Here is a 12,998-nt window from a genome sequence, read left to right on the forward strand (position 1 = left end):
TCCATTTTAAGCTAAATGGGGTATTTGCAAATGTACAATGGATTATTTGCATATGTATAAAATTACATTCTTACTTGAAGATATGCCTCTTTGAAATCCTTCCATTTGTGGCATATCTATGTCTCTAGAATAAGACAAAAATAAATGAAATCTTATTTCACATTTTTAATGTTCAGATTTTTGCTTGCAGTAACAAATTCTCAACAAATATTCATATGCATATTAAAGTTATTCCAGCACAGAAAAATTCTAAGCAATTAAGCATTTAGTATTCAAATCCAAACAATTTTATTCTCCAGTAATCTTCCAGATGAACGCATATACAAATCTGAATACCTTTCCAGCACTGTAAAAATACTGTTTCAAAACAAGACTACTTATGGTGCTAACAGTGAAATGGAGTATAACAAATACTTCAGTACACCGTACAGGGCGCTTAGCTATGTGTATGGAGGTGTAGGGATAGGGGATTCGCTCTATAAATAATTCTAGAGGCCAATCGGCTATGAGGCCTCCTCAAATCCATTGCAGCTTCCCAAAGGAACAGTTGAATCCAAACTTAAGTCAACATAAAGCCAACTTGTCAAACTCTTCCCAAGTCCAGAAAGCATTCTTTCTTTCCTCCGCTATCATACTTCATACACATGCTAAGTAGCTCAGCTCCTCCAGGTGAGCGGAGGACAACAAGGCTCATTCCAATGCCAGAAGTAAGCGTGGCTCCACAGGGAGCAAGCTAATGGAGGCTGGAGACTGACCTGAGATCTGCCCCAACTGACACTTTTCCTCTTCTAATTGCTGCTTGACACAAAATTTCCAAATATTTCAAAACAGGAACAAAGACACCCAAACCTCATACTTTGCACTTGTGGGGAAAAATAATACAATTTTAGACTTCTTAGAACTGACTTGCACACAATACCAACCAGCCAGAGCTCCCCAGGGTCTAAACCACTAGCCTAGGAGCATATATGGAGGGACACATGACTCCAGCTGTATATGTAGGGGAGGATGGCCTTGTTCGGCATAGGTGGGAGAGGAGATCTTTGGTCCCATGAAGGCTGAACACTGAGTGAGGCGGGGGGGAATCTGAGGGTGGGGAGGGGAAGTGGGGGGTAGGTGGGTACACACCCTCATAGAAGCAGGAGGAGGGGGGATGGGATAAGGGGTTCCTGGGTGGTGGGGGGAATGCAGTAAGGGGATAAAATTTGAAATGTAAATATTATATCCAATAAAAGAGGGGAAAAATGAAAAGCGGTTAGAACCAACATCCTTAATAAAATGTCAGTCCTCTTAAAAAGTTATCTTGATACTAAAATTGGTTTTGAGAATTGTATATTGTAGAATAATCAGCCCTGGTGTATCTACTCATCAAGCAAGCTGGGCAGACCTGCTCAAACCTCTGAGGTCCGGGAATTCTATCTGGATGCAATGAAGACACAGCATCAGAGGCTTATCAATTTACTCTTACCCCCACTCCTCTTCTAATATCTCAATGCCCATAATCAGCTTGAAGAAGCTAATGAAGAGTCAGTGCCCCTATTCCCTGGGCTTGGGGACTAAGGTGGTAAATATTGGGCTGTCTTTCTAGGGAAAAGTAGTGGTTTTGTGGGAATAGAGAGGATTAGCTAGGGTTTATTGCATAGCCATAACCTATTGGTAGAAATCTGTACAATTATTATCAGGATGAAGATATAATTTCTTAAATGGCACCAATTTACTTTGATTACAAATTTTAAGGTTTTCATTGGTACGAGCTTCTTATTGACATAAAAGTGAGATGAATATTGTTACTCTCATAGGCATTGTACCAGTATGACACATTTAGGAATACGAGGCTTAGACCCAGTCCTTCTTTAATTTTTTTAACTGATTTGAGATGGACAGCCTGTGAGTTAAGGGACTATAGCAAATTCATGGCTTTGAGTTTATTGTTAGGGTGTTTTCTATGTTTTATTTAGAAATAGCTGAGTGGAGTTAACAGACAATAGTCCAGATTACCTTACATGGATAGTTGGTTTTCAAAACGTCAGAAGTCCACAGAATTGAAGTGACAAACATTCCTGTATTAATGTTCATTTTGATTAGAGACCTGTCTGCTCCTGACAACTTCCTCTATTGAATTCTAAGAAGAAATTGAGTATCTTTGGAGTTACTCCAGTTGTGGTGAGACAGCCACTAGACAAGAACTGCCTCTTTCCATCTATAGACAAATTACTGTCCAGAAAAGGACACACTTGCAGAATAGTTGACTGATTTTATCTGCCTAGACAGAGTAATCGGCCCTTAATAATTCTGCAGCACTAAGGTCTGTCAGATGATCCTGGGCCAGAAGGCAGAAAAACACATGCTCCAACGTCTTATAGTAGAGAGAGTGTCCAGGTGTTCAGCGGTCTCTATAAATTGGCTAAGGTTTAGAAGCTATGCTTTGTGCTTTCCACAATTATAGTTAACTCAGTCATTCTGGATTTCTGATGGGGTTGAAAACTTATAGCTATTTACCTTGAGAGAAAAGATTTGAGTGGATGGTTTTCAGCTGACATTCATTCTAAAGCCAAGGAAAAAGCCAGGTTCAGAACTAAGTGTTTTTGTTAGGATAGATGATGGACTGGGTATTAGGACTATCTTGTACCTCACTGGTACAAATAGGCATAATTATGCTCTAAATGTATTTTGAGAGAAAAGTTTTATTTTAACAGGAAGGGTGCTATGTAGGAGGAGCTAAGGTGGGAGGAGTACTGAGAGGAAGAAAAGGAGTAAGGAGAGGAGGAGAAGATGGAGAGGAGAAGCTAAGTGATGAGAGAGAGAAAGAACGGGGAGACAGGGAAGCAGATGTTCACATATCTCCACCAGTCAAAGATAGTTGATATATCTAGGTTGGGTAGTGGGTTACACCTCTGATTGAGCATTACCAAACTTATAAAGCCTTTGATTAACATTTTTTAAAAAGTGTATAAATGCAAAAAGGAAAATGGGGCATGGGATAGGGGTTTTCTAAGGTGGGGGAATGAGGAAAGGGGATGGCATCTGAAGTGTAAATAAAATATCCAATAAAAAAATGAAAAAAAAAAAAAGAACTGACTTGCACTCACCTTGGGTGGACTGGGTTCTCTGCTAATGACATAGTTTTCATGTCAAATGACAGTTGATGACATCAGTAAAGAGGAGAGAAGGAGAAGTTACAATAACCATCATGGTCACACTAGAAATGCTTTTGTGTTCCTCTGATTCATGTAAAACCTGGGGGTGGGGGGAACCTACCTAATAAATTCACTAAACAAATGTGAATCACAAGCTGATACCTATACCAACTGTGGGCCAGCCAGAAGTAAAGTTTACTTTCACCTTTCTAAAGAACAAGATAAAAAACAAGACTGTAAGTAAAGATTTCAACCAGAAAGTAGATTTTGTTACACTATCACATTCAAATAGGTCTGTATAAAGGCCATAAGCTAGGAAAATACAGTGTGTGTGTGTGTGTGTGTGTGTGTGTGTGTGTGTGTGTGTGTGTAACAAACATTAGCTATCATTTGCAGAGTCATAATTAACGCAAAACTGTTACAGCATCAATGTTTATCCTCAGCCAGGCATTGAGTATGCTCTGACACAAGCCTGCTCTGAAACGGATACATTAATATTAAACTGGACAAACTGGCTGACCTAAAGTCAATAGCATAACCCATGTAATAGGCTGTCCTTAAGACTTAATCACAGGACAGCTTAACAGAACATTGGTATACATGACAATACTCTATCATAGCCTTGATAATACATTTCATCTGTGTAGTTACTAACCAGGAACATTTAGAGACATTGGCTTGCTTGAGTCCAAGAGAGTTAAATAGGTTGTATCAATCTACTTTGATATTAATAGTAGGAATTTAGTCAGCAGAGAGTTTTGCTGAAAGTCAAAAGACTGTAAAAATAAGTTCGAGTCAGTTTGGGGGATGTTCCTTTTTAGATAATGGAACTTTCAATTTCTGTATGTGGACTACATACATGAAAGGACAACATCGGAGGCAGGTATGACTTACTGTGGGTCACTACTGGGTAATGGAGTCCTTAAGAACTCATGTCAATGCTCAAAGTGTGCATTAAAGCCCTCACTTGAAATGGTTTTCCGCTGGGCAGTGGTGACGCATGCCTTTAATCCTAGCACTAGGGAGGCAGAGGCAGGCAGATTTCTGAGTTCGAGTCCAGCCTGGTCTACAGAGTGAGTTCCAGGACAGCCAGGGCTATACAGAGAAACCCTGTCTCAAAAATAAAAAAACAAAAACCAAACAAACAAACAAAAAAAAGAAATGGTTTTCCGTGTGGTACTTCAAAACATACACAATATATATTGAATATATATTATATAATATATAATATATATACTATAATGGATATTATATTTGTATGTATATATTATATATTATATATAATATTTATATAATTTTTATATAATATATTTAAGTGTCATACCTATGTCAACTTATTTATATGTCATGTATAATATATAATGTACATATATATTATATAATACACACATATAATATACATATATTAACATATATGTATATTATATAAATATATTCATATATAAATGTGTATATTTATATATATTACATACATTTACATATGTAATATATATTAACTTTTAGTAATGAATCTTATTTTATCCATTTAATAAAAAAATTCTTAGAATGTATCTTACTCCCTCTGTAAATGAATATAATTGTCATCTTTCTCTCTGGCTGCAGAGAAAAGAAAAAAATTATCATACTCTTTTGGGTTCTGGTTTGTTTTTTCATTATAAGAGAAGATAGCATTTTAATGTTTGATCAAGGGAAAACAATTAGCAAAATTACAGCAAAATTTTAAGTGTTTCAAGGACTTTTTTAGGTCCTTTTTTTTTATATTAAAATCAAAACCAAACAACAATAATACAAACTCAAACAAATAGCAAATGACAAGAAAAATTGTGTCTTTAAAATATTTTTTCTCAAATTATGTGTATATTAACCTATAATCATGCTAAGTAGATGAAAATATATTCAAATGGATTCATTGGACTGCATAAAATCCTTTGCAAAGTGAAAATGTGACAATATTTTTATTATATAAATACAATGAGTTCATGAAAAATTATATCCAGAATATGCTTTTATAAGCAAGTAAAAAATGATTCTCAAACTTGTACAAATCTATTACTTTTAAAAGTGTGAGGCGATAACGTGGTAAGAGACCTAGACTGAAACAAGGACAGTGGTATAGTGTGGGTAGAGTTACTGTGACTTCTTGTCTTCTCTTCCAGGGTCATTGTTTTACAAACTTTCTGTAATGATGATTTTTTTTTAAGGATAGGTTTTTTTCTTAGTTTTTGAAATTACAATATAGTTGCACCCTCCCTCCCTTCCCTTTCTACCCCCAACCTCTCTCACACACACACGCTCCCACCCTCTCACATTCATGCATGGCCTCTTTTGTAATTGTGTTTACATAGATCCATATAAATATTTATAATAGGGACACTGACAAAACCATGTTGAACATGCACAGTTTTTAAGCTCTTCAGTGAAAATTCTCTTATGTGATCCTGTGTTGTAGGGTTGCTATTACTACATCTAATCCTCACTAATTCTTCAGTGGCACCTCCCGCAACAGTTACAGAGGGCTGCCTGTCTCCTTTCACCTTTGTCTTACTGAGCATCTGCCCAGTGCTTTGCTCAAGGCCAGATTCTGAGGAAATAATGACAACGAGACTAAAACTAAAATAGTGAGTAGTGACAGGCATGTAAAAGGTAAGCCTCCAGTAAGGAAGGAAAAGCCTAGCTAACATAGATTGTTACTGAGTTGGGGCATACTCATTACTGGAACTCTTATTTTAAAAAAAAACAAATATCATTAAAATACACTAGTAAATCTTTTCCTGTGGGCACTGGGGAGCCATGAAACTCTCCCAGTTATATAGGAGAGATGAGTATGAGAAGTCTTATCTGGAAATAGAGACAAGTGTCAAGAAGAGCCATTAGAAAGCTACTAGAAAAAAGTTTATCAGTAAACGTACCATATCACATACCATTTACAAATGCAACGACCAAGGATAGCTTCATATTAAAACTAAGACAAAACTAAAGACCTTAAACTATCAGACCGGATGACTTACTAGAAATAGAAGGTAAACAATAAATACTTTATGTAAAAATTCAATAAGTATGCTACTACAGAGAGTATCAAATGTAGTTTTCATCCAGTAGACTCTGCATATATAAATATTTTCATTAAGTTGAATGTGATCTGGCCCTTTTTCCTTGCAGCTTTAACTATTTTGTCTTAGTTCTGTAGATTTTGTGTTTTGATAAGGCTGTCCATGCCCTCCCTATCTATTCAACATACTACTTGAAGTCCTAGCTAGAGCACTAAGACAACTAAAGGAGATCAAGGGGATACAAACTGGCAAGGAAGAAGTCAAAGTATCACTATTTGCAAATGATATATAAGCAACCCCAAAAAGTCTACCAGATAACTCCTACAGCTGAAAAACACTTTCAGCAAAGTGGCTGGATACAAAATCAACTAAAAAGAAATCAGTAGCCCTCCTTTATACAAATGAAAAACAGGCCAAGTAAAAAATTAGGGAAATAACATCATTTACAATAGTCACAAATGGTGTAACTCTAACTAAACAAGTGAAAGACCTATATGCAATAACTCCAAATCTCTGAAGAAAGAAATTAAGGTCTTAACAAAGAAGTAAGCTTCAGACATTTAAAATGACCTTGGGTTAGGACAGGGAAGTAGGCTCAGATATTTTGCTCATCCTGATAAGCAGTTGGAAACAGTGATCAAGGGAGTGATCAACCAACTTTGTTTATTGCCTTGCTTGTTCTTTGACTATCTGTGTTTAGTGTCTTGCTTGCTCTTTGACTATTTACATCTGTATTGCTAGTTCCTCAAACTAGAACTGACCTGAATAATAGCATGTAATTAAAATAGTATAAAAGCAAAAGAGAGGAGAGATGGGATAGGGGGTTTCTGGAGGACGTGGGGGAAATGGGGAAAGGAGATAACATCTGAAATGTAAATAAATACAATATCCAATTAAAAAAAAGGAAAGAAATTGAGGAAGATATCAGAAGATGGAAAGCCCTCACATGCTCCAGCAGTGTTAACATAGTGAGAATAGCCATCTTAGCAAAAGCAATCTACAGATTCAATGCAATTTCCATCAAAATTCCAATACAATTCTTTACAGACCTTAAAAGAGCAATTCTCAACTTCACAGGGAAAAGAAAAACCAAGCTCAAACCAAAACAAAACAAAACCAAGTAAACAAACAAAACAGGATAGTTAAAACAATTTTGAACAATAAAAGAACATCTGGAAGTATGACCATCCCTGACCTCAAGCTGTGCTACAGAACAATAGTAGTAAAAACAGCAGTAAGGATATGGAACCGGAAAAGGCCACCTCCAGTCGGTAGGCAGGAACCACATTGAAGCAATAGGGACACAAATTTCCCACCCAAAATTTATTCTGACTACAAGAAATGCAGGGAAGGGGCTAGAGCAGAGCTTGTGGGAATGGCCAACGAATGACTAGTCCAACTTGGGACAGACCCCATAGTCAAGCACCAATCCTTGACACTATTAATTATATTCTGTTATGCTTGCAGACAGGAGTCTAGCATGACTGTCCTCTGAGAGGCTCCACCCAGCAGCTGACTAAAACAGATGCAGAGACCTACAGCCAAACATTGGACAGAGCTCAGAAAGACCTGTGGAAGAGTTGGGGGAAGAACTGAGGTCCCTGAAGGGAACACGAACTCCACCAACAGAGTCAACTAACTTGGATTTTTAGGGGCTCTCAGAGACTGAACCACCAACCAAAGAGCATACACAGGCTGGACCTAGGCTCCCTGGACATGTAGCAGATGTGCAGCTTGACCTTCATGTGGATTCCCCAACAATTGGTGCAAGGGTTATCCCTAAAGCTGTTGCCTGTGTGTGGAATATGCTCCCTTAACTGAGGTACCTTGTCTGGCCTCAGTGGGAAAGGATGCTCCTAGCCCTGCAAAGATATTGCCAGGATAGGGGGATATCCAGGAGGGCCTCTAGCCTATTAGAGAAGAAGGTAACGGGGGGGATGGGGGAGGGATTTAGGGTAACCAGAGGGGGAGCAGCAATCTGGATGTAAAGTGGATAGATAGATAGATAGATAGATAGATAGATAGATAGATAAGACAAGTTGAATGAACTGCAATTATTCAATAATTCAAAGCTTGTGGTTATTCTTACAATCACACACATATAGCTCAAAATAAGACCACTTATTTTGGCATTATAATCTAAAGACACAATATGTGTATCTATTTATGTGCAGACCATTTATATCCATAAAATCATAGTACTTTCACAAAATTCTTTATTATATGTTGTATCTCCTGAAATGGCTCATCTTTTCCATTATAACATAAACTTTAAAAAATTCATAGAGACTACTGAACTTCGTACATAAGTAAATACATGAATAAATACTTTCATGACTAAAAAAATCATAAAGATGTTTTATAATAAAGTGTATTTTTCCTGAGAAAAAAACATTTTTGTTCAGGGTGTGGTGGTCTAAGCCTTTAGTTCCGGCACGCACACAGGAAGCAGAGGCAGGTAGATCTCTTGTGAATTCAAGGCCAGCCTGGTCTATAAAGCAAGTCCAGGACAGCCAGGGCTTGTTACTCAGAGAAACCCTGTCTTGAACACCCTCCTCCAAAGTCTATTTTTACTTTCATTCTGACAGGAATGACTCTTCTAAGTTGAACTTGAATAAGCAAGCATCTCACATTATCTCATGTCATTCCACGTTGGCAGGTAAGGAATTTGGCAATTCCAATGATTAATTTCATATGGCAGCTTGACTAGGCCACAGGATGCTCTGATTGTGGTACATTAGCCTGGCTGTGATTAGGAGAATGCTTTTAAATGATACTGATGTCTAACCTAGTGGCCTGAGTAAAGCATATTATCCTTCCCACTAAAAATGGAGGAAGGGAGAACTGGATTCTCTGCCTGTCTCTGATTTACAACCTGTTTTCCTCTGCCATTGAACTCAGACTTGGACTGGAGCAAGGCATTCTTCCTGGTCCTTAGACTCGAAATGAGACTCTCAAATAGACAAGTTAATTCAAGAGTTGAGGAAAGAGACAGGGACAGAGACAGACAGGGACAGAGACAGAGACAGGGACAGGGACAGAGACAGAGACAGAGAAGGAAAAAGGCCTCATTTAGCACTCACCTTGATCCTTGTAATCTTTCATTCTCTGGGCTTATGAACAGTTATCTTACTTATTTGCCAAGATAGCTATATCACTTAAAAGAGAGTTTTAGAAATATTTGATCCTAACGTTAAAACGTCCTGGGTTTTCACAGTTATTGTGTTTTGGGGTTTGCTTATTTGGGTTATGAAGTCATCCAATACTTCTAGAAAAGTTCTGGCTTTAAATTTTAAATCTTTCACATCCAAGTAATAGCAACGTTTCCTTTTCATTTGGTCACAAATCTTCACATATACAGATGTTCAAATATGTAAATGCATCATTCTTTAACAGTACTTATTTTAAATCTCAGGTCTTCATTTTCCCTTCATAATCTTGAGAGTCTTTAACTCAAAATACCATTCATATTCTGATTAAAATTGATTCTTTCTGCACATTTGGGGATAATTTATGACAATCTACAGGATTCATTCCTTAATGTGGCTTATAAGCATTCAAATTAAGATATACTGCCCCGACCCCTGATAAAAATGGTAAGGGCCTTGATTTACTTAATGCCATGTTTCTCTCTACTCTACCGGCACAGTAAAACCCTAGTCAAACCATTCTTCATGCAGGGAGCAGTCACTGTTCCTGTTTATTCCGAGGTACCAGACTTTAGCTCCTAGTTAGCACAAGGCAACACATGGACACACATGTCCTCTTTGGGAACACACGGACAGCATATTCTCACTGCTGTTCACAGATCCTGATGATTAACTCTACCTTCTCCAAGTCTTTGCACGGTCTGCAGTGTTCTTGGCCTTGTGCTATGAGCATGTATGACTGCAATCTTTTGTAGAGCTCATCTATCCACTTTTAGATGTGTTCAGCCAGTGCCAGGTCTCCAGAGAGGGATCCTCTGCCTCACCAACAGGGTGGTTAGGAAGGAATGTACATTACCAGTGTCAGGAACTACATAGCTTTCCAAAAAGCTACAGCTAAAGAATATCTTGACAGAATAAATTTACTGCTATTGGTTAATTGGTTCTGAGATATGACAAAAGCTGAAACAGAACCTCTCATTGCTGGAGACTGAGTGGTAGACTGTATGACAGTATGCTGTCTCTGTCAACCAGTCCAGTACTGTCACTTTCCACACGATGAAGCCCTGGTCTCCAAGATGAATATTGTTAACCATACCCTGATGTCACATGATAGGCTGAGTTTCTTTCACAGGTAGTCCTCTGAGGTGGCTTCTTCTAAGGACATTCCATGACCAAGCAGAACTTCAGCCCTGCTTACTAAGCAGGCTAGAGCTCATTGTATCTATCCTGGTGACTGTCATGGGTTAATTGAGGGTACAATACAGATATTTTTTGTAGTTGTACATACAAGGGACAAGCCAAGGGACAACCCTCTTTGTAAGGTTTGTAAGGAAAGGAAGGAAAGCACTGTCCTGCAGAGAGTTAAGGCATTCCAGTTGTTGTTCATGCAGGGTAGTGACCTTGCTGGGCTCCCGGGCTGCTGCCTCCCATGCTGTTGTCCTTTGGTTTCTTTTGACCCCCAGGGGCATCAGGGTGCACATCCATGGTGGCCCGTGGCCCAGGTGCTGATGAAAACAAAAAGGGGATAGGGAGAGGAAGGAGCATTTGGCACTCAACCAATCTTGAGATGCAAAACCCACTGCCAATGTGCCCTGGTCTCAGCATGGTTGCCTAAAAACACACCAAAAATCTAATTTTGCAATCACAAACCCAATACCACATGCAAACCATAGGAAGATAACTTTGCTGGACATGGTCGTCGATCCCAGGGTGATGAATTAGGATTTCTAGGAGGAAGAGGTAACTGCTTAGAATGTAGGCCAACAGGTTCCTGGATATTTTCCCATAACTACACCAAAAGCCTGTGCAACAGTTATGTAGAGATAGAAGTTGAAGTACAAAATATTACCTGGATAGAAATCCAATATATACCCAGAGATATTTTTCCATTAAAAGTTGGTAAAAGAGAAAGTAGGAGGGTTTACCCAAATAATAGAGAATGTGGGGTTGTTCTGAAGGGTGGTCTTAATCAAGTTTGAGTTGCAGATCAAGCATCCTTTCCCTATGACACGTTATTGACCGTGCTTCTGTTGAGACAAAGCCCGTAATCTATGGGGCTGGAGGATAACACCCATAGCATCCTGCAGGTCACATCTTGACAACCTTGAAGCACCTGTTGTAGACATTAATCCAAACCCGATGTCTTTAAACACGCAAGTCAACTATTACCATACGGTAGACCTGCAAACTTGATGATATTGATCTCAGGAAGAAATGTATAAATATGATAAAGGTGAAGGGGACACTCCCCTATAACGCCTAACAAATATATCCTTGTCCTCACAATCACCACCAAAAAAACTGAAAAAAGATAAAGACTGAAAACCAAAATACAGAGAGAGGACAACAGTAAAAAAAACCTGAAACAAAGCTGCACAAGTTAACCTAACTGGAAATCCAAAACTGAACTGGAAGAATTGTAGGTCAAAGGTAAAAGGGCTCTGATCTACTTTTTTGTCTCTCCAATATAAGTTAATAATTTACAATGATGTCTGCTGAAATGTACCAACTGGCAAATTACCATGGCTTTACATCTCGGCATTTTGACAAATTCTCTTCCCAGGAGGGGTGGTCTTCCCCTTGCTCTATCATTTGCCAGATACCATGATATTTCTGTTTTCTCCATGAACATTCATCCGTTTCTCAATGTTCTTTGCAATACGGCAATTTTCTTTGGATGAACTAAGTAAATACAGTAATAATATTTCTGTTACACATAATGGATCTTTATGGAGAGTTGTTTCCTTTTTCCTTCTGGAAAAATAATTCTAACAAAGACTAAAGGCAAGGGGCAGTTCACTGGGCACACTGCCAGAATTCACCTTAGCACTGGATACTCTGGCCATTGGTCCCATCTGAACGGGTTTGCAAACTTGTTGACCATTAGCAAGATTTTCTCCTGTAGGTAAAGAACGCTGGGAATCTCTTGCTTTTCAGATCCAGGCTTAACGCATGAACCAGGTAAACGCATTTCTCCTAGTAGGATGATTCCACAATTTAAGACCTACCAGGGATACTCCTTATCTGACTAGGAGTCTGAGAGAGTGATAGCAATCTTGTGACTTAGGATGTTCAGGGTGGGAGCTTGAAGAAGACGTTTGGTGGGAATTCAACCTCCCATAAAGACCTAGAGATGCTTAGGCCTAGGAGACAGCCTAATGATCTTTCCAAAGAATTCCTATTTTAAAGACAAATTGAAAAATGACACCCCAAATCTCTGCCATGGGCCCTTCTCATCACAGGCATAATCAAGTGTCTAGAGATAATGAGTTCTACATCAGGGTTACACAGGTCCCTAAGTTGCCATTATTAGCTGGACAAGAGAATACGTATGAAAGTTCAGGTTTTTAATTGCCAGCTCAATTAAATTAACTGTCTTTCTTTTGTCAGCTTCACATCCAAGTCACAACGCTTTTGCTTGTTCCTAAAGGTCTTGGTTACCGTCTAGCTACAAATGGTTGTCTATAATCTCATAACCCAGGAGGCAGATGCAGGAGGATTACCACAAGTTTGAATCCTGCCTGGTTCATCTAGCAAGTTCCAGGTCATCCAGGGTAACATAGACCTTATCTCAAAACAAAATGAGACAAATAAAGCCAATCAAGCAAACAACAGCAAAATTAGTTAATTAATTAATTAAACAAAACAAATGGGATAAGGCC

The 12,998-nt window shown here is 38.5% G+C and overlaps 1 protein-coding gene across 3 annotated transcripts in view; it reads right to left on the reverse strand.

Moving 5' to 3' along the window:
* Window positions 1-12,998, reverse strand: part of Pkib (cAMP-dependent protein kinase inhibitor beta) — a 95,915-nt gene that overhangs the window by 18,134 nt on the left and 64,783 nt on the right. For all 3 annotated transcript variants that reach the window (XM_034524417.2, XM_076917175.1, XM_076917176.1), the window contains exon 4: window positions 10,737-10,841. In XM_034524417.2, the coding sequence (XP_034380308.1) occupies window positions 10,737-10,821 (85 nt within the window). In that variant the 5' untranslated portion in view covers window positions 10,822-10,841. The remainder of the gene's footprint in view (window positions 1-10,736; window positions 10,842-12,998) is intronic.

This window comes from Arvicanthis niloticus, chromosome 20, assembly GCF_011762505.2.
Source record: "Arvicanthis niloticus isolate mArvNil1 chromosome 20, mArvNil1.pat.X, whole genome shotgun sequence".
Classification (NCBI taxonomy): Eukaryota; Metazoa; Chordata; class Mammalia; order Rodentia; family Muridae; genus Arvicanthis; species Arvicanthis niloticus.